We start from the raw sequence: 25598 nt of genomic DNA, 5'->3' as shown, positions 1-25598 counted from the left end.
GCTAAAATGAAGCCAGGTGAAGTTTTGGCTTATTTAGCCAACGTCATTATCCCAAGCCGTACAATTGAAGAGGGACTACAGCGTCTCGAAAAATTCGTATCTATCCTTAAGGCCAGTGGCCTTACGTTACGACTCGATAAATGTAGATACCTACAAACGAAAATTGAATATCTCAGTCTCGTAATAACCGAGAACGGTATAATGCCTGGTAATCGTAAGGTATCAGCTATTAAAAACTTCCAAGTCCCGTCAAATATCACCGAACTACGACGATTTTTAGGTCTTACGGGTTTTTTCAAAAAATTCGTTCCCGATTATTCCCTAATAACAAAACCTTTAACGATGCTATTACGAAAAACTGAAGTTAATTCGTTCCGATGGACCGACACGCAACAAATAGCTCTCAACCGTATAATTGAACTTCTAACATCCGCCCCAGTTTTGGCTCTCTATGACCAAACTGCAGAGCACGAGGTCCATACCGACGCAAGCAGTGTTGGATTGGCTGGTGTTCTCCTACAATCGACTGATGGGAAAACATGGCAGCCAATGATGTATTACAACCGACACTGTACAGAAACCGAAAGTAGATATCATTCCTATGAACTCGAAGCTCTAGCCGTCGTGGAAGTGTTAGAACATTTCCGTATCTACCTGCTTGGCAGAAAATTCCGTCTTATAACTGACTGTTCAGCCGTCGCTAAAGTGCGCGAAAATAAAGAGCTTAAGTCAAAAATTGCACGATGGTGGTTAAAGATATCCGAATGCGATTTTGAATCCGTTCACCGCCCCGGTAGTGGACTAGCTCACGTAGACGCATTAAGCAGATCACCTGATGAACCAGCCGTACCCGCAGAACTAGTAGGTTCTATTCTCGAAATCACGTCCGACGTTAACGATTGGCTCTATGTTATGCAATTACAAGACGATAAACTTCGTGAAATAATCAACATACTTCAAGGGAAAATAAAATCCTCACGCGAACCCGAAATAAAGAAATATTTCCCCATCAATAATCATCGACTCTATCGCAGGGAAGATGACGGACTAAAGTTTGTAGTACCCACAGCAGTACGTTGGCGTATTGCGAACCTATATCACGACAAGATGGGTCACCATGCGCTCGATAAAACCGTCGAAAGAATTCATAAAATATTCTGGTTCCCGCAATTGCGCAAGTATATAAAATCTTATATCGTGGCGTGCGTTAATTGTTGCTACCGCAAAGCACTATCCGGTAAAACAGAAGGTACGATGTACTACGATCCGGTCGAGCCTATACCGTTCCGCGTGGTCCATATAGATCACCTAGGTCCGTTTATCCGTAGCAAAAAGGGTAATTGCTACGTACTGGCAATCTCCGACGCATTCTAGAAATACTTAATCGTTAAAGCGGCCCGCGATACACGAACTATCCACGTCATAAACGCATTAAACGAAATAAGTAGCTACTTCGAGCTACCCGTAAAAATAATATCCGACCGAGGAGCCGCCTATACATCAAAAGCATTTACGACATACTGCGATGAAAATGGTATAAAACACGTGAAAACCGCCGTACGCACTCCAAGGTCCAACGGACAAGTTGAGCGCGCTAACCAAACGATTCTTAATTACCTACGTACTACCGTCGACAATCCAAAGGATTGGGATCTATCTCTACGAAATTTACAATTCACCATTAATTCACAAAATAATAAAACCACGAAATATAATCCAAACGAACTTATATTTAATTTTAATCTCCGCGATATCGTACATAATCAATTAGTCGCAGCGATTCATGACGACGTAGACGAAAATGTCGTGAATATACCGATCGACCAAAAAGGCATATTAGCATCCGAAAATATCAATCGCGAACGTGAAAATTGGAAAAGACGTTTCGACCAAAAATATTCATCTCCGCGTATTTACCACGAAGATGACCTCGTAGTAATCGAAAACGAATCCGTCGCAACCGGTGAATCGCGAAAATTGGAACCTAAATATCGTAAACCATATCGAATCGCGAAAGTACTAAATAAAGAACGTTACCTCGTAATCGAAGATATACCCGGTTTGCTTATTAAATCGCGTAAATTCACATCCGTCTTCCAATCGAGTAAACTAAAACCGTATTGTCATAATTGTCCAGAACTTGACGAAGATCCTTCAGCAGATGAAGCATACAACGACGAAATCGAGGTCGATTCCCTATCAGGAACGGCCGAGTGTCAGCAACCTGGCAACCCTACCCCCAAGCACATCATAGACACGATCGAACAGAACAAGAAGAGAGTCGAGTAATAGCGTTCATCGTGTGCAGAGGCAGCTTGTGAAATTAAATACTTTTTTAAACTTTGTAAACTTTTATATTAATAAACTTCACTATTTTTACAAAATCTAAAACTAACCAAAAGGCCTCCTGACACTATATAATCGAAAAGATTCAAATCCGAAATCAAAAATTGATAATTTGAAGCAAAAAACGAAGTGTAATGCGTGCGGGCAGAAAGGCCATTGGGCTAGAGATAAAGGCTGTCCAAAATATGAAAGAAAATCTACGGCAAGACCAGCAAAGAAGGCGGTGAAATGGTATGGTGTTCCGTACAGCGAATAATGGAATTACCAGGTAAGGAATCTGATAGTTGGTACGTCGACTCTGCAGCAACAAAACATATGACATTTCATCGAGAATGGTTTTCTACGCTACGAAAGCACACAAACGGTAGCAAAGTTAAAGTCGCAAATAATAGTTGCTTACAAATCGAAGGAATAGGAACAATTCTAATTGATGTAAAAGTAGACAATCAGTGGAAGCCAGTTCGTCTAGAAAATGTACTGTACGTTCCGGAACTCAGCGAAAATCTGCTATCAACAAGCATGATAACAGATAAAGTATCACAGTGATAATCGACAAAGGTTGCAAATTTGTCGACCAGTTGAACAAAGTTGTTGCCGTAGGAAAACGCAACGAACTAAATCAAATTAAAATGAGTTTTCGATTACATGTGCATGCTGACGCTATCAAGCAAATGTGTAAGAATGGTCTAGTTACTGGTGTCAGTTTGTCTGATAATGAAAGTTTTTTTCTGCGAAGATTGCGTATATGGTAAAATGACCAGAGCAACACACAAAACGTCTGTTAAGCGAGCATCAGCAAGAGGCGAATATATGCATGTAGACTTGTGCGGCCCGAGTGAAATTAATGGAGTAGGTGGTATTCGCTACTTTATGTTAGTGAAAGATGAAGCCACTAGTTTTCGTTTTGTGTTTTTACTAAAGTCAAAAGATGAGGCTTATATTCATTTGAAGTCATTAGTACCACTTGTTAAAAATATGAATGGTGCACAAATCAGGCATTTTCGATTCGATAATGGAAAAGAATTTATCATTCGAAAAATATTGACAAACTTATTAAGAAATGAAGGTATTCAGCTTGAAGGCATCGCGCCGTACACTCCCGAACAAAATGGTCGCATCGAACGTGACAATCGTACTGTCCAAGAAAGTGCGAGAACGATGCTCATTGCAAGTGGTTTGCCGAAATCACTATGGCCGGAAGCAGTACGCACAGCAAATAGCAATTGCGTTGGAAGCACGCCATATGAAAAATGGTTTGATCGCAAACCACATTTGGGTCATGTAAAAATTTTCGGAACCGAATGTTTTGTACAGATTCCGAAACAATGGGACCCAAAAGCAAAAAAGGTTTATTTAATTGGTTTCGAGTCCACAAATAAAAATGTCCGGTTGTATGATCCATGTAGCGAAAAGGTTTTTATGAGTTGCAATATTCGATTCAACGAGAAGCAACCTGTAAAGTATGTGACTCACGAAGAATCAGAAATGGAAGATAGCGAGGTCAGCAACAATTGTGAGCAAGAGTCTGAACATAAAGATGAAATCACTTCCCAAGAAGAAAATGTTTTGACAAATGATGAGGAGACGTGTGATGATCATGAATCGCGACAAAACGAGCGATAGAATTTTCGACCAAAAGTTAATACACCAAGTCGACTGATCGAATCAGGTTATTCGGCGTTAATGTGTGAACTAATATCATATGAGGAGGCAATTAATTCAAAAGAAGTGCAACAGTGGAAGCATGCGATGGACGTAGAATATGAATCCCTCATGCTTAATGACACTTGGAAACTAGTTGATGCTCCGAAAGATCAAAAGGTAATTGACAACCGTTAGGTGTTCAAAGTGAAGCAAAACCCAGATGGCACGATAGAACAATTCAAAGCGCGTTTAGTTGTTCGTGGTTTCACACAACAGTATGGTGTCGATTATGAAGAAACTTTTAGTCCAGTAGTGAAATATACGTCGGTTCGATTAATTTTGGCTTTGGCAGCGAGTCAAAAAATGAAGCTAATTCAGTTCGACATTAAAACAGCTTTTTTGTACGGTGAACTAAAGGAAAATGTTTATATGAAACAACCAGTTGGTTATGAAGCCAAGAGTGGGCGCGTATGCAAATTAATCAAAAGCTTATATGGACTTAAACAAGCTTCGCGATGCTGGAACCAAAAATTCCGTTTTTCATTCGCAAATTCGATTTCAGGCGTAGCAGTTCAGATCCATGTGTGTTTGTTCGTAAGAAGGACAATGAAATAACCATTATCGCCATCTATGTGGATGATGGATTGTTCGCAACAAACGAAGAGAGCGAAATTGATGTGATCATTTCATACTTACGACAACATTTTGAAGTAAAAGTATTTGAAGCCAAATATTTTCTCGGGTTTGAAATTGAAAAGTTATCCGATAATTCAATACATATACACAAAAAGCATATGCCATGAAAGTTTTAAATCGTTTTAACATGATGGATTGTAAAGCAGTATCAGCTCCGAATCATCAATCAAAAGCTTAGTGATTTTGTAAACGAAGAGCACGAAAAATCATTTCCATATCGAGAAGCCGTTGGCAGTGTGATGTATCTGGCAATCGGAACAAGGCCAGATATCAGTTATGCTATAGGTGGCGTGAGCCGATATTTGGAGCGACCAACTGCAGCACATATTAATGCTGTAAAACGAATCATGAAGTACATAAGGGGCACGTTAAGTACAGGTATCCTTTACAAAAGCGACAGTAAATTTGATTTTGTTGGTTATATCGAAGCAGACTAGGCTGGAGGCACAGATACTAGAAAGTCAACGAGCGGTTATGTCTTCCATATTGGTTCGGGTGTTATTAGTTGGGCGTCAATCAGGCAACAGTCAGTATCAACTTCTTCAACAGAATCAGAGTATGTAGCCGCCTGTCAAGCAGTTAAAGAGCTAGTTTGGTTAAATTTACTTGTGGCCGAGCTGTCGGAGAAAACGATTTCAAGGTCAAGCTATACGTGGATAATATAAGCGCGATCCGACTAATCAAAAACCCCGTTTTCCACAAACGAACGAAGCATATTGATGTCCAATATCACTTCATAGGGGAAAAATTTGAAGAAGGCTATTTCGACTTGGAATATATTTGTACCGAAGAACAAATTGCAGATATATTTACAAAGCCATTAAATAAGAATCGGCACATAATTTTGTGCCAATATATATGATTAACAAGGAGTTTTAAAAATATAGCTGAAATTGTATTAGACAATGAGTGGAGGTGTTGAGATATCACTGTCATATACAATCTCATATGGCAACCCCTTTTTTATACATACATACATACATATATAATACACAGCAGGTTTTTGCGCTGTGTAGTTAGTTCAGTTAGTTGATCCTGTTATGTATATATCGATCTTTTGTAAAGTACTCTTTTTTCAATAAAAGCGAATGAATACTGCAATTCTTATTTGGCTAAATTAATTTATGTGACATTGGAAATCCTTGGATTAATTCAACAGATAATTATACCATGTAATGTATATCGATATGCAGAAGTTGTCTTTATTAAAATCGCTCGCTCTAACATCGTTCGTATAACCAGCAAGACGTGTTTTTTATCTGCAAGGCAATAATATATTTCACAAAACTTACAACAGGTTATGGACCTCACGTTTATCCTGTGAAATAATTGCCAATATATTTAAAGTATAAACATTTGCTGAAGGAACTTTTCACTTTGCGATCAATTTGTTATATTATGTACATATTAGTTGCGGTGAGCAATTGTCGTGATTTTGAGGTTAGAATCACGTGCTTGTACAAATTACAATGGGAATTGATAAAATTGAAAAATTAAGACGAGAAAATTACGACTCGTGGAAATTTGCAGCAAAGTCATATCTGGTGTTAAAGGCGTACTGGCCTTGTATTGAAGGTACGGAGCAGGATGCGACGAAAAATTGACATGCCATATCAGCATTGGGGCTGTTAATAGAGCCATCAAATTATTCGTATATACAGAATTGTGAAAACGCAAATGTTGCTTGGAAATCACTTGAGACTGCATTTTGAGGATAACGCGGTACTGCGTTGGATGGATTTGCTAAAAATATTTGATGCGGCTGGAATTGTCGGATTGTTCTTTCATGGAAGACTACGTCAATAAAATGACTAGCATAGACCAAAAAATAGCACCAAATATGGCACCAAAATGCTAACGGGGAGAAAAGCTATAGATAGCAAATGGGTGTTTAAGATAAAAACAAATTCCGAAGGGGCCACAGATCGATACAAAGCACGACTAGTTATCAAAGGGTACTCGCAAGTCAAGGGTATTGACTACGAAGAGACGTACTCTCCAGTTGCTTATTCATCAACACGTTTTCTTTTGGCCACCGCTGTAAAGCTTGACTTGGCAGTCCATCAAATGGATGCAGTGAGTGCATTTCTTCAGGGTGATGGTGTTCAGAATAAACGAAGATCTGGAATCAATTTATTTATGGTCGAAGCATAATAGGCTTAACCTTAATGCGTCCAAGACACAAGCTATTGCCCTATCTCATTGTTTATATAGAATGGATGATGTTTCTCCTCTTAGACTGAATGGTACAATTATCAAATATGAGAATTATGTTAAAACCCTAGGCTTTAGGTTGAATACTTCCCTCTCATGCGTTGATCATATAAATGCAACAATTTCTAAGTCGTATTCTGTATTAAGACAGCTTTGGAGAACCGCAGCTTATATCCCTCTAGATATTAAGCTAAAACTTGTTAAGACTCTATTAGTGCCCATAATCTCATATCAAGAACTAGTATATGGGTGCCTTGATAAGGGTTCCATGAATAAATTACAATTACTAATAAACAATGCAGCTAGATATGTACACCTAAAAAGAAAATATGACCATATATCCGAACTATCCGTACAAATTCTTGGTTGCATTTTATCAAAAATTTTTTAATGCCGTTTATTGTTATTTATACATAAGCTAATCCATACCCGTTGTCCGAGTTATCTCTTCTCAAAATTAACTTTTGCACACTCAACTAGAACATGCAATCTCTACGGCTTGAAGCAATCCATCCGAATAATGAATTTGAAGTTGAACGATGACATTTTAATTTTTGGTAGCAATAACACAATGATAACAAAGCTTAAGAAGGACTTGTCGAAACACTTTAAAATGAAAGACGTGGGGATTACTACGTCTATGCTTTGCATGAACATCACTCGAAATACAGATGGTTCAATTTCTATAGATCAAGATAGTAATACGGTAAATACTCCAATGGATCCTAACCAACGTTTATCAAAGCTGAGCTGAGTAACATACTAAACTCAGAATCTAATGCATTCCGACAGCGCTAAATATTTAAAACAATAATGGCCAATTTTTCAGTGCGAGTTTAAACTCTAGTTAAAGTTTACTAGAGTTTAACTCTGCCACTTCGGCCGCTTAAGCTGAGATGAACAGGAAAATTGTATGTTATATATAAAAGAAAGCGGCAAGGTTACACTCGCACTAAAAAACCGGACATAAAACTAAATAAACTATAACGTGAGTCTTTCCCCGCGTTCCATCGGGCAGTGATCCAGATACCGATATAAATTTAACATGCAAATGCAACAACAATGTGATTCATATCGATCAATTAATTTAAGGATTATCTTTTAATATTTTTAGCTCGTACAGATATCTCATGATAGCTTACTCATTGTCACTAAGCCACGTTGAAAATATAAACTTGGGTGTTTTATAGAAGCTTCAGCTTTAAGAGTTAAGCCCTTACCCACATTTCTGTATCACAACGGAACAATTCTTTACATTTGTAGATATTGAGGCAACATTAAAAAAAAAATACTATTAAAAATGTTTTCCATTACTCATTTTACACCATTAATATCAATATTTTTAAATTGCATGTTTCACGGTAAACCGTATCTTAAATCATCTTATTATAATTTACTTATGAATAATATTTTAAGCCTTTTCCTACCTTCATCAATATATCCAATGTTTTTTTTAGCTTTAAATTTCATATTCAGTCTTTATATTTGACAGCTTCAATTCAGCATCAATGCAAACGCGTTTATCTGCAGGCGCGGCTTCTGACGATAAATTATCTACCAATTTGCTTTTTCTTGCTTTTTTCTTCTGCTGTGGTTGTGGTGTTAAATTTTCTTGCATCATAGAAATACTTGCTTCAGGTTGTAATATTGTCGACTTTATACATGAATGAATATCCTCTTGTTTTATAACTGTATATGTAAAAATAGATTGTTGTTGTAGAGCAGGTAGTTGATTCACAATCTGACACCTATTATTCTCTGCAGAGATATTTGATGTTTGTGAGTTATTGTCATTATATGATGAGTGAGTTGCTGAAATATAAGAATTATATTGTGACGAATATTACCACCTCTAAGCTGTTACTAAGTAAATGCACAACAACAACAACATTAAAGCAAGCTACATAAACACATTAATCATCATTTACCCACATACATACAAGGCAACGAAGAGATAACTCACACACAGATGTAGTCATCAGTCGAAGTAGTACTCACATATACACACGCATATGGATATGCGAGGCTATAAACTACAAATACACACATACAGCTGGTAACCAAGTAGAAAATTCTAGAAGAAGAAACGTCTAGACATTTGGGCAGAGAGTATAAAAGCAGCACAAGCTGAGTAGTTAGTAAACAGTTTGATCTAAACACTCAATTAGTTATGAAGTACAAGTGTTATTGTAGTCTAATAAAGACCATTTTGCATTACTGAATATTGGAGTTATTTATTTATTTTATTATTTATTTATATATATTTTAATTTATCAATACGAACGTTAGTAAGTAGAAGATGTAAAATAAGCGGAGTTTCCCTAAATTCGTTACAATATCATTTTAAGATGTTTTACTCCTGCAAGGAATTATTTGAAAATTCATTCTTGTTAGATAGATATGTACATTCGACTGTGTTGCCCAAAAATTGCAAAAGACCTTTTGTTTTTTCTTCCATTTTATGGTGTGTTGCTTTTTCCTACATGTTTTATGTCAACAGCTGATTCATGACAGAGATACACTGAGAGTATTTGCAAAACAACTGTCGAAGCGCGAACCCCTATTAGAAAAAATCTCTATAGTATAAAGTTTTCTGCCTACATGTGGTGGGGCTCTCCGGTAAGTTTGGCTACTTCTGAACCACAGCGAGCGTCATTTACATTATGATTAGGCTTTTATTTTGAGTGGTTTAATTCCGTTCATTAAATATAATGTGACGAATATTAGCAACACTAAGGGATACTATCATCTCTAAGCCAATACTAAGCAGTCACTTGTATCTACATCAACAAATCATTCATTATGTCTACACATATGTACATACAGCAGCGGAGAGATACTCTCAAAAGTATGCAATCATCAGCAAAGTAGTTCTCACACACACATATCTGAGATACTCACAAAAGTATGCAATCATCGGTGGAAGTATCACTCACATATACACGCGCATATGGCTATGCGAGAAGCTATAAACGTGCATCTGTAGTTTATAGCTGGTAAACAAGTAGTAAATTCTAGAAGAAGAAACGCCAAGAAGTATGCGAACGACACAGCAGAGAGTATAATAAAAGGAGCAAAAGCTGAGTAAGCATATCAGTTTGTTTTGAACACGCTATCACTTGCGAAGTGAAGTTTAATTGTGAAGTAGTTTCAAAGCAGTCTAATAAAGACCATTTTGTCATACAGAATATTGGAGTGTTTTATTCAACAGTTTTGCGATACGAACGTTAGCAGAAGGTTGCAAATAAGCGGAATTTCACTAAATTAGTTACAATAATATCATATCCATAATTACTCAAATATAAATTGACACAAATGGAAAGCGACATTAAACGATGTGATGTCAGGACGCACAAGGCGACAGCTGTTTGGACTATACGTTGTAAATCTCTTCAAAGGTTTTTTCCCGGTAGTGGGTTTCGAACCCGCACCCCTGAGATGGTACAAACACATTTAGCCACGCCATAGCTTATCCCAATTGCCTTCTTTGCATAGTTTATTCTTTGCACAGTCCTTACATAATTTGTATATTTTTGTAATCGGTGTTTTCAAAGAACTGGTTGTTGTTGTTGTAGCGATAAGGACACTCCCCGACGGCCCTGGGGAGTGTTATCGATGTTGATGGACCTTTGACGGATGCAGATCCGGTACGTTCCGATAACAAGCACTACCACAAGCACTAGCTCGACAATCGCGGGAACGATTTGGTATGACCACATGAAACCTTCTGTGCCATCCCGCCCTTTCAGTCCCTAGATCCATAAGGAACTTGGGGTCGCCAGAGCCTCGACTGTTAAAGAAACAGGATTCGACACGGGTAGGTGAGGTTGACAATTGGATTGGAAAAGCTATATATTGAGCTGGCAATAACTTGAAAGCGTTGCGCTACAAACCCCTTTGTATCAATTTGATATTTTAGTCGCCATCTGCGACTTTATTTCCCTTAAAAAATATTCTAGGAGCGCTCAAAGTTTAGGCATCCGATATGAGTTGGAAATATGTGAAAAATTAAGGGATTCAACTCCAAATGACGCACGTTCCAACTAGTCTTCCCAATATGCTACCTCATTTTTAATGCCTAGCGTCAATAAGCCGCCCTGAATGGGGAAATCCTAATCCTTTATATAATGCATAAGAGTGACTCCGAAAATAGTCATATAAGTAAATTATGAGCTGTTTAAGAGCGCAATAGGGGTCTAATCCAACTCCTGATTAGAGACTCCTTATTTAGGCTCACATAATGTATGAAATAAGGACCACATCGGACGACCATTACTTACTTAATTGGCGCTTAACCGTCTAAACGGTTATGGCCGTCCAACAAGGCGCGCCAGTCGCTCCTTCGCTCCGCCAACCGGCGCCAATTGGTCACACCAAGGGAGCTTAAATCGTTTTCCACCTGGTCCTTCCAACGGAGTGGGGGCCGCCGTCTACCTCTGCTTCCATAGGCGGGTTCCGATAGAAACACTTTCTTGGCCGGCGCATCATCTTTCATTCGCATAACATGGCCTAGCCAGCGCAGCCTCTGCGTTTTAATTCGCTGTACTATGTTGATGTCTGCGTATAGCTCATCATTAAATCTTCTTCGGTACTCGCCATCGCCAACGCGTAGAGGTCCATAAATCTTTCGAAGAACTTTTCTCTCGAACACTCCCAAAGCCGCTTCATCTGCTGTTGTCATGGTCCATGCTTCTGCCCCATATAGCAGGACGGGTACGATAAGTGACTTGTAGAGTATGATTTTCGTTCGTCGAGAGAGAACTTTAATTTTCAATTGCCTACCTAGTCCAAGGTAGCGACCATTGTAAAAAGGTAAATACACTCATTTCGGGCTCTAATGGCTTTCGACTTCAAATGGGCCCATTTAGGTACCTTTTATGACACTTTTTTGATTCCGAATGTTTGCTGGGTTATTTATGTTCACACTCATATAAATATAACCTCAAATTATTTTTGTATACATTATGAGTGTTGTTGTTGTTTTGTATTAACAGTGGACCATATGGAAGTTACTGTTAGGAGCATAGGTTCCACAATACAATTGAAAAAATGGTTGGTGACATGTAGGATTAATTTTGAATAATCAGTGTACATAGCCCAAATATCAAAATTGTTTTCAGTGGAATGGAGATTTCTTTAGTGATGATTTAAAAACCATGATACAAAAAAGAAGGTAGTTCCACTCAAAATTTTTTGACGTATTTGGGGATTTTTGAAGTTTCGTAAAGTTTGCCAGAAGCGTTGCCATGCCTTACTGTTTAAGGCGAAATTGAGGTTTTTCGAGATGAAAATTTCCTTTAGGATGAAATCGTAATGGTCATCTGAGACAATAATAATATACTTTAGCACGATTTATGTGCATATATATCGATTTAGAATACAGTAAAACATGCAATTTTATTGAAAAATAGTCGATAATGACTCATACATTGTTTAATGACTCATATCCTTATGGGAGCTTGACCGCTAGAGAAAAAAAAAAAATACACGAAAAATTCTGTTGTTCTAGCATGGCCCTATTATCATGCCGCTATAGTGGATATTTCTCAAGGCATGTTGAGAAAAAGTGTACCTCCAACGTATGCACATCTATGTCAATGTTAAAAGGGCTCAGAATGTGTATAGGCGGGGCTGCCCCAAGGTGACCCCTGGTACAACGGGCAAAAAAACTCTCATAACTAGTGGCTAACCTGCAGAGCTACAAGGTAATGTTCTCCCTAAAAAATGGTTTGACAATTCCCTCCTAAAGCGCAACGCTTGAATTATACAATAAATAAAAAAATACAAAATGTGGACTTGTAGCCAATTTATCAAGAAACTGCGGTGTCGGTTTATGAGGACCTCCTTTGAGCAAGCAATTGACAAACGTGTATGTTTTGTCAAAATGTGCTGAGCAAACATACGGACACTTAAGAAGGCTATATTCCCTTGCTTTGCATACTTCGATCCATGTTTTTGCCACCAAAACAATTTTCGGGAGATCGAAAACCTTATTAAAAACCTTCTTTTCTAGGCTGATATTTCGTATTAAAATATTTCCAAGACATGGGGCTAATTTTTTTTCTTTTTTATTTAAAATAACTATGAAAGTAATTTAGTCGTATTCGTTGATATGAAATCCATCAAAATTAGAAAAATTTGTAACATTTTTCAATCTGGTAGCTTATTTTTGGTGAAATTGTCATTGTCCTCGCAAAAGTCAAGTGGCTAACGTCATACTAAATGGAACTACCTCCATTTTTTGTATCATGCAAAAATCAAAGTATTTTCAATGAAACAAATTTATACCTAACGTTATGTTTTGGTTTTACTTGTCTGTACATAATTAATTATTATATTAATTTGTTGTCTTCAAGACCGAGTTTGTTGTTTTTGTAAAAAGTTATTTTATATTTAATTATTATATATAGAAAATGGGTAAATTAGAAAAAAAAAACAAAGTTCATAGACCGTATAACCGACTATTTCAAAACCCATGAGGTGTGGAACGTTAAAGATAAACCGTCATGTAAATAAACACCTTCTTAACAACTTAATATCCTTCCTTACGTCACTTATATTATTTTAAAGTTTTAAAAATTTTCTTTAATAGAGGCGGGAACAATCGCTACGGTCTAAGAAGCAAATCGTCTTCTCACATAACCGTGCCTAGCTTTCGCACCACTCTTTTTCGTAACTTCTACACCACATCATGTAAATGATTTAATAAACTACCTGCAGAGTTACAAACGATAAGAAGGCAAACTGTGTTCCTGAGGGAAGTGAAGCAGTGGCTTCTTGGCTTCAATCATGAGGATATTGAAATTGTGCTGCGACCTATAATGTAATTTCTCGCTGTGACGAATATTACCATCTCTAAGCATCTTAAGCAAGAAACATAAACACATTAATCATCATTTACCCACATACATTACAGAACTCCCTCGATTGGAGGGGTACCGTTGGTACTTTCTGATAGGGTTAAATATTTGATGATTGTTTTGGACAAGAAACTGTCCCAATGTGGAAGATCGGGCCAGGAAGGTCGCCATTGACTTATACTGCTGCAGAGGGGCTATCCGTAAGAGATGGGGACTCTCGCCAGGAGTAGTACACTGGCTTTATGAGATGGTGGTCAAACCGATTCTGCTATATGGGGTGCTGGTCTGGTGGAAAGCACTGGACACGGCGAGCACCTCCAAAATGTTAATGTCCGTGCAACGGACGGCGCTGATCGGTATCTGTGGAGCTCTCAGAACAACACCTACCTTGGCACTGAACGTCATGCCGAACATATACCCAGTAGATATTGCGGGAAAGGCGGCCGCGGCAAGGTCGTTGGTCAGGCTTCGTGATATGGGATATCACCACATCAACCATCACCACAGTCATTCCACCGAGAGGAGTGGGGAAGAGGAATTATCTGGGGCATGGGACCGGTTAACTTGTTCACGGATGATGAGGTGGAATCACCAAATCACTTTATGCTTGATTGCCCAGATTTTGCCAGAACTAGGCGAAAGTACTTCGGTCGCGACTCCCTTGGATCTCCCGATGATTTATCCAAAGTTGAGATCGGTATCATTCGGAGCTTTATCGTTGCTACCCAACGACTCTCTAAGTAGCTAGATCTAAGTCACCGTTATTTTTGGTGTATGTGGTATCACAACGAAGTACTTTCGAAGTAGTCTAATAAAGACCATTTTGTAATACAGAACATTGGAGTGTTTTATTCAACAGCTTAGCGATACGAACGTAAGCAGAAGGTTACAAATAAGCGGAATTTCCATAAATTCGTTACAATATAGTCTTTAAAATATAGTAATAACTAATTATATGAAAGTATTTACTTTGCACTCCAGTTTTTTTTTTTTATATTCAATAGTTATATTAAGCTCACGTAAAGATATTTCCCTTTTTTTAGTTTTGTTCTTTTTTATACATATAAGTATATGTTCTTGTATTATCACTATGCGCCCCACAAGCATCTATATTACAAAATGTAGGATATGACATTTCCATTGTTCTTAAAATGAATATTTAATGCCATTAACTATTTTCTTATTGTTATTGTTTTAGTAAAATTTTATGAGAATTGTTAACAATCATAAGAAAATAATGAATAAACAAACAAACAAACTTACTTGACAGAGATGTGATATCCTCCTTATTTGAAACTGCTTTTGTAGTTTTGCTTTCTTTTTTTGCTTCAGCTTTCTTTTCCCTTCTAGTCGTTTCGTTTTCTTTTTTGGAAACTTTTAATTTATTTGTTCTCTTCCGTTTCGAAACAACGCTTGTGTCTACTTTCTTAACTTTTTTCCGGATTTCAATTCTTGGTAATGTATCATAAAGCGTAGAATTGTCTTGGCTTGACGCTAATTGGGCAGGAAATTCGTGCTTTACACAAGATAAATCAAATGCTTGTTGTTCAGATGCAGATGTTGTTGTACCTTGAGTAGATTCGTCAATTGTTATCGATGTTTCTGTTACTTTTGGTACAGATGATGTATTTTGTACGAGATCATTGTAACGTTCAGGCTCCAAGCGACTTAAAAGTGCAGTTTGAGAAAATAGGATGTGCATACGATGACGAAAACGTTGTACCGCTTCATGACAATTTATTTCAGTTGGCTTTTGTTCGTCATTGTCTTTGTCATCAATTTCAGATACCTCCGATTGTAACTGCGCTGCTTGTACGCAAAGTGCCCGAAACGCCAGCGCTGTTGGCCAACTCGGTGGTAGACTTTCGAACGACTTTTTGACAACATTTTCCGTGGTTAACTGATTTCCTCTTTGTAGATAATATTTACAACGCCGCCGTATATACCATGACAACATCGTATCGTGATTATAATGTTTGGTAGAATCAGTTTGAAAGTGAAGTGTACGCGCCACCTCGCATAGGTTAGCATTCGGTGGTGTTGTACACACATCTGTGCCTAAACGAAAATTATAAGCATACTTGAAATAATGATAAAGCTTTTGTTCAACTGCACGCAATCGTTCTACATAAGGCATCACCTTCCTTTTTGTTTTTTCCCCTGTTGCTTTTACTTCTTTAAGACACTCAAACTTCTTTTCACTTTTTGTTTTGTCCTCTCTTGATTTTACTTCTTTAAGAAACTCAAACTTCTTTTCACTTTTTGTTTTCTCCCCTGTTGATTTTACTGCTTTATGAAACTTAAACTTCTTTTCACTTTTGAGTTTTGCTTTTGCTATTTTCTTTTCAAGTCTCTCTTGAGCTTTTCTTTGCTTGTAACATGTAGGCGCAAGCACTGTTTCAGGATTTTCACGTAATTCCGCAACTTTTTCTACCCAATTTTCGGGTGTTATGACACTATTTCTTAAAACGCATGTCTTTTTTCTTGGTATATCTTCGAGTGTTGTATTTGGATTTTTGTCAAAAGATTTTTTTATGGTATGATATCGTGTACGACAACTGATCCGATTATGATTGCCAAGCACTTCAGCACAACGTATCCAGGCTGTTGTACCATGTTCAGCAACAAATTCAATCAACTTTTTATCATCCTCTACTGTCCAAGGGGCTATAGTATGACGATTTTTTAATGTGTATTTGTAACGCATGCGCAACTGGGTGATTGAACGGTTAGGAAATAATGCGCGTGGAAGCAACCCAAACTTTTCACCATATTCTTCGACTGCCGCAAGTAATACGAGGTCTTCTTCTGGTGTAAATGGTGCTAGAATTAACAAAAAAAAAAAATTATAGTGAGCTTGTGACTAGGTTAGGTTGCAAGGGCTGAGCTGGACCCTATGGTAACAGCTCACTACTTAGGCCACCAATGGACCCATTGTAATACCCTATACGGTCTCAAAGAGGACCCCTACCATGCCTAAAGCGGGTCAAACCTCTTCGTGGAATTTATATATTTTGCTAGAGCCCTGACTTCATAGCTAGAGCCCTCAGCAAGGTCATGTAGAAAAGGTTTACTAAGGATGGCCAACCTACGCCTACTAAGCCCTGGACAATGACAGAGAATGTGCTGGACACTCTCCTCCTCTTCTGTACATCTGCAGCTGCGACAATAGTCGAAGGTCGTTGCCCCCATTCTAGCACAATGCGTGCCTATTAAACAATGCCCTGTTAAAACCCTTATCAGGTACGATAGAACTGATTTGTTAAAATCAGAAGCGTTCCTGGCGCCCCTTGTCATATGAGGGCCAGGTTAGCCTGGATGTCTCACACGATGATATGGCTGACCATAGTCCATTTGAAATTCTTATAGTGCCTGTGTTCACACGAAGCCTGAAAGTGGCCATGGGTATACCTACCGAATCATTTCCCGGAAGGATATGGTCGGTGGTGCCTCTTCTGGCCAGCTCGTCTGCGCTGCAGTTGCCTTCAATATCCCTGTGCCCAGGTGCCCATATAAGGGTGATACTGAAGTGCTGAGCCAGATCTGCGGCATTCAGTGACTGACTTTGCGTTGTTGAAGAATGAGTCCAGGGAATTTAATGCGGCCTGGCGGGAAAATAAACACCCGTTTACCATCCTTAGGCATAGACACGAGATGATTCTCAGCCCTGTGTATTGCCAGCATTTTCGCTTGGTAAACACTACAGTGATCTGGTAGGCGAAAAGAGACTTCTAGACCCAGATCAGTAAAAAGAGGCCTACTCCCACCTTCCCGTGAAGCTTAGAACCACCCGTGAATATGTTGATGGAACCCGGTACCGTATGTTGTCTGGTATTCCAGTCTTGTCGCGATGGTATATATATACATACTATAGCTATTAACGAAGACGTTCTTTGGCGTGCAGTGCGCACCGGTATTGGGACTGGGGCGTTCGTGCCCAGGATTGTTGCGCGTTGACTATCTCAAAATCAATTTCAATCAATCACATTTATAATACCTACTTTTGTCCCATAACCGGTTTCCGTTTTTTCGAACATTGTTCAGAATAAGAGGCAAGGGAGAAGTGAAAAAACTCACAAGGAATTTTTATTTAGAATACGAGGAATGGGAGAAGGAAAGACTTTGCAAGGAATTTTGGTTTAGAATTGGGCTGTATATATATTAAGATGTTAAGACTCAGAATTTTCGTGGTTGCTGACGTGGTCAAATCGCAATAACCCAATAAACATTTCGACGACTGAGTGGAGTATTATCTTATGTTGTTGTTGTAGCGATGACACTCCCCTAGATCCGTCAGGAGTTCGGGCTCGCCAGAGCCTCGGACGTTAATGAAACAGGATACCCAACGGGTAGGTGAGTTTGACAATTGGGATGGAGAAGCTATATATTGCGCTGGCAACCCCTTGAGAGGATTGCGCTACACAACCCATTGAGTCATAACTCGGCTGCCAGTTCGAAAATGTCTTATATCAGAATATTTTTCAAAAATGCCCTATCACAGAATTCGGTTTAAGAATGCTCTGTGTCAGAATTTTCCTTATAAAAACTATGAATTTATCTTAAATATTTTTGCGATATTAAGATGACTTCTTAATAGTAAATAGGCCGGGTCGATTTGTGGGGAGGAAAAAAAATTGCCCATTGCTCTATGAAAATCATATTCTAGGGATCAAAATAAGAAAATTTGCCGAAGGAACCATACATCTAAAACAAATTCTGATGCCCCCCCCCCTTTGGGTCGTAGGGGCAAATTTTGAAAAATCCCACTTTGAAATGCCTATGTTTTTATACTCAGTTGAGCAGAGCTCACAGAGTATATTAACTTTGATTGGATAACGGTTGGTTGTACAGGTATAAAGGAATCGAGATAGATATAGACTTCCATATATCAAAATCATCAGTATCGAAAAAAAATTTGATTGAGCCATGTCCGTCCGTCCGTCCGTCCGTCTGTCCGTTAACACGACAACTTGAGTAAATTTTGAGGCATCTTGATGAAATTTGGTATGTAGATTTCTGGGCACTCATCTCAGATCGCTATTTAAAATGAACGATATCGGACTATAACCACGCCCACTTTTTCGATATCGAAAATTTCGAAAAACCGAAAAAATGCGATAATTCATTGCCAAAGGCGGTTAAAGCGATGAAACTTGGTAGATGGGTTGTCGTTATGACGCAGAATAGAAAATTAGTAAGATTTTGGACAATGGGCGTGGCACCGCCCACTTTTACAAGGTAATTTAAAAGTTTTGCAAGCTGTAATTTGACAGTCGTTAAAGATATCATGATGAAATTTGGCAGGAACGTTACTACTATTACTATATATGTGCTAAATAAAAATTAGCAAAATTGGATGAAGAACACGCCCACTTTTTAAAAAAAATTTTTTTTTAATTCAAATTTTAACAAAAAATTTAATATCTTTACTGTATATAAGTAAATTAATTCAAAATTCAACTCCAGTAATGATATGATGCAACAAAATACAAAATTAAAAGAAAATTTCAAATTGGGCGTGGCTCCGCCCATTTTCATTTAGTTTGTCTAGAATACTTTTAATGCCATAAGTCGAACAAAAATTTACCAATCCTTCTCAAATTTGGTAGGGGCAGATTCTATGACGGTAACTGTTGTCTGTGAAAATGGGCGAAATCGGTGGAAGCCACGCCCAGTTTTTATACACAGTCCACCGTCTGTCCTTCCGCTCGGCCGTTAACACAACAACTTGAGCAAAAACCGATATATCTTTACTAAACTTAGCCCACGTACTTATCTGAACTCACTTTATCTTGGTATAAAAAATGGCCGAAATCCGACCATAACCACGCCCACTTTATCGATATCGAAAATTACGAAAAATGAAAAAATGCCATAATCCTATACCAAATACGAAAAAAGGGATGAAACATGGTAACTGGATTGGTTTATTGACACAAAATATAACTTTTGGAAAAAACTTTGTAAAATGGGTGTGACACCTACCATATTAAGTAGAAGAAAATGAAAAAGTTCTACAAGGCGATATCAACAGCCCTTGGAATCTTGGCAGGAATACTGTTAGTGGTATTGCATATATAAATAATTTAGCAGTACCCGACAGATGATTTTCTGGATCACCTGGTCCACATTTTGGTCGATATCGCGAGAACGCCCTCACATATACATCTAAGGGCCACTCGCTTTTAAAACCCTCATTAATACCTTTAATTTGATATCCATATCGTACAAACACATTCTAGAGTCACCCCTGGCCCACCCTAATGGCGATATCTCGAAAAGGCGTCCACCTATAGACCTAATGCCCACTCCCTCTTAAAATGCTCAGCACCACCTTTCGTTTGATACCCATATCGTACAAACATTCTAGAGTCACCCCTGGCCCACCCTAATGGCGATATCTCGAAAAGGCGTCCACCTATAGACCTAATGTCCACTCCCTCTTAAAATGCGCAGTAACACCTTTCGTTTGATACCCATATCGTACAAACATTCTAGAGTCACCCCTGGCGCCCCAGCGGGTTAGGGGATCAGAACATACCCGCGGTAGATATGCCTGTCGTAAGAGGCGACTAAAATACCAGATTCAAGAGGTTGTGTAACGCAACCCTTCAGGTTGCCAGCGCAATATATAGCTTCTCCGAACCCAATTGTCAACCTCACCTATCCGCGGCGAATCCTGTTTCACTAACAGACGAGGATCTGGCGACCACAAGCTCCTCATGGAACTTGGGGTGGGGAGGGGGGAATGGCCTGAAGGTTTAATGTGGCCACATAAATCGTTCCCCAGATGGTCGGGCTAGCACCTTAATGGTGCTGTGGTACCGGAGCGTACCGGATCTTTATCCGGCAAAGGACCATCACATCGATAACACTCCCCAAAGCCTTCGGGGAGCAACCTTATCGCTACAACAACAACAACAACAACAGTCACCCCTGGCCCACCCTAATGGCGATATCTCGAAAAGGCGTCCACCTATAGACCTAATGCCCACTCCCTCTTAAAATGCTCAGTAACACCTTTCGTTTGATACCCATATCGTACAAACATTCTAGAGTCATCCCTGGCCCACCCTAATGGCGATATCTCGAAAAGGGTCCACCTATAGACCTAATGCCCACTCCCTCTTAAAATGCTCAGTAACACCTTTCGTTTGATACCCATATCGTACAAACATTCTAGAGTCATCCCTGGCCCACCCTAATGGCGATATCTCGAAAAGGCGTCCACCTATAGACCTCATGCCCACTCCCTCTTAAAATGCTCAGTAACAACTTTCGTTTGATACCCATATCGTACAAACATTCTAGAGTCACCCCTGGCCCACCCTAATGGCGATATCTCGAAAAGGCGTCCACCTATAGACCTAATGCCCACTCCCTCTTAAAATGCTCAGTAACACCTTTTATTTGATTCCCATATCGTACAAACATTCTAGAGTCACCCCTGGCCCACCCTAATGGCGATATCTCGAAAAGGCGTCCACCTATAGACCCTATAGAACTAAGGATTACTCCCTTTTAAAATACTCATTACCATCTTTCATTTGATACCCATATCATACAACACATTCTAGAGTCACCCCTGGCCCACCCTAATGGCGACATTTCGAAAAGGCGTCCACCTATAGACCTAATGCCCACTCCCTCTTAAAATGCTCAGTAACACTTTTTGTTTGATACCCATATCGTACAAACATTCTAGAGTCACCCCTGGCCCACCCTAATGGCGATATCTCGAAAAGGCGTCCACCTATAGACCTAATGCCCACTCCCTCTTAAAATGCTCATTAACACCTTTTATTTGATTCCCATATCGTACAAACACATTCTAGAGACACCCCTGGTCCACCTTTATGGCGATATCTCGAAACGGCGTCCACCTATGGAACTAAGGATCACTCCTTTTCAAAATACTCATTAACAGCTTTCATTTGATACCCATATCATACAAACATATTCTAGAGTCACCATTGGTCCACCTTTATGGCGATTTCTCGAAAAGGCGTTCACCTATAGAACTAAAGCCCATTCCTTTTTAAAATACTCATTACCACCTTTCATTTGATACCCATATCGTACAAACACATTCTAGAGTCACCCCTGGTCCACCTCAATGGCGATATCTCGAAAAGGCGTCCACCGATAGACCTAAGGCCCACTCCCTCTTAAAATGCTCAGTAACACCTTTCATTTGATACCCGTATCGTACAAACAAATTCTAGAGTCAGCCCTGGTCCACCTTTATGGCGATATCCCTAAATGGCGTCCATCCATAGAACTATGGCCTACTCTCTCTTAAAATACTCTTTAATACCTTCCATTTGATACACATGTCATACAACCACATTCCAGGGTTACCCTAGGTTCATTTTCCTACATGGTGATTTTCCTTATTTTGTCTCCATAGCTCTCAACTGAGTATGTAATGTTCGGCTACACCCGTACTTAGCCTTCCTTACTTGTTTCTTTTTGGAGTTTATTTTTCTCTTTAGAAATTTATTTAGTCAGAACATATGTAAATGAAAAAATTAATTTAGCTTAGTAATAGAAAAAAAATTAAAAAAATTATTAGAAATTAGCGTTTTTACAAGGGGTTGTGTAGCGCAATATATAGCTTCTCCAACCCAATTGTCAACCTCACCTTCGAGCGGCGAATCCCGTTTCACTAACAGACGAGGCTCTAGCGACCCCAAGCTCCTCATGGAACTTGGGGGTGGGGAGGGAGGGATGGCCTGAAGGTCTAATGTGGCCATATAAATCGTTCCCGAGATGGTCGGGCCAGCACCTTAATGGTGCTGTGTTACCGGAGCGTATCGGATCTGTATCCGACAAAGGACCATCACATCGATAACACTCCCCAAAATCTTCGGGGAGTAACTAATCGCTACAACAACAACAACAACAGCGTTTTTACAACCCCTTTTAAAACCAAGGCATCACTGTGATGCATTTGCATGTCGTAAACATAGTTGTGTGGGTTTTTTATTCAACCGTTTTAAAAAATGAAGGTATCACTGTGACACAATTGCAGATCGTAGAATTGCTTGTGTTGTTTTTTTTTAAGCCACCACAAGACACAGCAGGTAGAATTGAAATTGCCCCTACCCAAAATTTCGACCCAAAGGGGGGACATCAGAATTCGTTTTAGAGGTATGGTTCCTTCGGTAAAGTCCCCTTTGATCCCTAGAATACGATTTTCACAGAGCAACGAGCGATTTTTAAATCGACCCGCCCTAATATATATGAATGTAAACTTAACAAATGTTCTTACCATGACTAAATTTTGGATCCAAATAATATGCATAACGCGTATGCAGGGATTTCTTTGGTTTATGTGGAAAATATGAAGCGATTAGATTCCAATCAACTACACCATTCACTGTTTTAGTTTGTACTAATTCCAGCAGCTTTGCATCATCACGTTTATCCCAACGTCCCCAACGTTTTGTGTCAATAAAACATACATTAGTTTGATATTGTATAAAACACTGATAATCTGAACGTTTGGGAATTGATTTTGCAATGGTTTGCCAATCTTGATAATTATGCTTTTGAGCTGCTAATAAAAGTTGTTTATTTTCCTCTGCACTCCATACGCCACGCTTAAGGGAAGGATGTAAGTACACCATCCACATTGTCTTACAACTACTAGGTGAATGACGATAGTGTAAATTGTGTGCGGAAACTTCTTCCCAATCGATTTTGAAACTTTCATCTACACTTGACAACAGTGATGATAGTTTTTCTGTATGAACTTGTACTTGAAGTGGAAGATCCTTTGACTTTTTGTTCTTATCCCGCACCTTGCAGTCAGCTAAGTAGTCAATTAGCTAATTTAAGGTTTAACAAAATAAATTATATATGAATATATTATCTATGTTGATAGTAAATCATGAAATTTTTTAGCATACACAACTAAAATCGGATGTAAATTCAATTAATGCACCCTTAACGATTGCGGGTCAAATAGAAGAAATTAGCCTATGGTTTCTTTCATTGGTAATTCTATACTTCAGCTCACAACTGCTAATGCACGTCTTAGAATATAAGAAGATGTATCAAAAGGCGCGTTTTGAACCCAAAATCACGAATCTGAAAACGAAAAATAAAAATTCATTTCTGTCAAGTGATATTTGTAAAATTAGTTGAAAGTTTGGATGTGGTTTTTTTATGCAGAAAGGTGATCTGCGCAAATATGATATGGATGACATTCTCGGTTTCGGAGCGATCCCGTGTTATTTTCCGGTTTTTGAGAATATCTTTTGACAGAAGTAAACTTTTTAATTTCCGCTTTCGGATTCTCGCGTTAAAGTACGTCTTACACAGCTCTCCGGATATATTTGCGAGTTTGAGTAAAGAATTACCACTCCCATATAGAGAAATAAATAATATTTTATTTTCTACAAACTCTTAGTTTTTATTATTATTATTTTTTGTTCGTTTAATATTTTACAAGACGGTGCACCACCTAATTTTAATCAAAAATTGGTTTGGGGTATCAAACGAAGTGTTTTGACGTCCGAAAGAGCACATCAAATTTTAGTTCTGTAAAAAGATATAAGCAAAAAATCGTTGTAAATTTTCATGCGTTGTATTTTGCCAGATTTTGTTGAACACACATACACAATAATTGAGAGTTGTTTTGTGCGGATATAACTTTGATCCCCGAACTGGTGTTGGACCCACTCAGGGTTATTTTTTCTAATTACGGCCGAAAACCGCCAATGCAGAAAGGTTTTCCATGCAAAAAAATATCGGTTGTGCCTCCGACTACCGACACTATGGGGGTAATTTTGTGGTTTGTTCCATATATCTTTAGATATACATAAATAAAAATTCTAATTTTCGATTTTAAGTTCTTAATACGGTGCACCGTCTTGAAAAACGTTACCTTTTCTTTGCAAGGGTTTTGCACTCATGGAAAGTTTTACTCTCAAATCTCACCTGCTCCTTTACTGCTTGCACGAGAGCTTTTTTGTCTAGCAAAGACCATACATGCCGACTAGACAGGTTAAAATCCATTGGAAATATTTCACCCTCATTCTTGCGATATACATAGTCCTGATTATTTGGACAGTTGCGACAATTGATATCTTTAAAAAACATATTGCCTTTGAAGAAGAATGTGCCTCCTTTAAGATAAGCCCCACGCATTCCATATCCACGCTTTTTCTTGCCTAAATTCAGCTTAAGTCGTTCTTCGTTCGAAATATAGCGCTGTTTTACAGCGTGCAACATTGATTGTAAACGATTTCGTACTTCTTGCAAACGTTGTTGCATCTCTTTATTCAATGCCAACGCATTTTCACAGTTCACATGACCATTAATATTAAGTAAATTTGTTATTTCTGTCATATATTTGGCGCTAAATGTTGTGTAGTCATTAATACGATCATCTTCGATGTCAGACTCCGTTAATTCTGTGGAATACGATTTATAAAAAGAAATTTAATATTTACTCACATGTAATTAATTAAAAACACACAAAATTACCTTCAATGCTTCCTTCACTGAGAGAATCTTCATCATGGGATAGCATTTTTGAGTATCTACTTTCGCTTCAGATGAAAATTTTTGTCCTTTTACCAAGGATGACACTTAAGAAAGTACTCAGATGCCGCATGGCGATAAAGCACGCATATCGATTATATTCTTCAATGGTTAATGTACCCTACCAAGTATTGCAATTCTCTATGCCTAATGCCGGGTGCACATAACACGATTTAAGTGTCAATTAATGGTGACTTATAACCATAAAACCATAACCCGATAAAACAGTTGATCGAACCTACCTTATGGAAATCAATGTAATCGATTAATGGTGCCATACCATAC

General features: G+C 38.5%; 1 protein-coding gene across 6 annotated transcripts in view; it reads right to left on the bottom strand.

Moving 5' to 3' along the window:
• Window positions 1-25380, bottom strand: part of Pbp95 (proximal sequence element A Pbp95) — a 207234-nt gene extending 181854 nt beyond the window's left edge. For 5 of the 6 annotated variants that reach the window (XR_010953847.1, XM_067790940.1, XM_067790906.1 and 2 more), the window contains exons 1-5: window positions 25257-25380; window positions 24708-25183; window positions 23035-23593; window positions 15024-16583; window positions 8328-8712 (exon numbers count right to left, since the gene is read on the bottom strand). Coding sequence is in view for 5 of the 6 variants with exons in the window: in XM_067790940.1 (XP_067647041.1) it covers window positions 8360-8712; window positions 15024-16583; window positions 23035-23593; window positions 24708-25183; window positions 25257-25302 (2994 nt within the window). In the remaining variant the exon portion in view is untranslated. Of the gene's footprint in view, window positions 1-7968; window positions 8713-15023; window positions 16584-23034; window positions 23594-24707; window positions 25184-25256 lie in introns of those variants that run through there. The other variant, XM_067790896.1, reaches the window with a different exon arrangement.
• Window positions 25381-25598: the final 218 nt, after the last annotated feature.

Source organism: Eurosta solidaginis, chromosome 1 (genome assembly GCF_040869045.1).
Source record: "Eurosta solidaginis isolate ZX-2024a chromosome 1, ASM4086904v1, whole genome shotgun sequence".
Classification (NCBI taxonomy): domain Eukaryota; kingdom Metazoa; phylum Arthropoda; class Insecta; order Diptera; family Tephritidae; genus Eurosta; species Eurosta solidaginis.
Note: the sequence above shows the minus strand (reverse complement) of the source record. Positions and strands in the feature narration are given on the sequence as shown.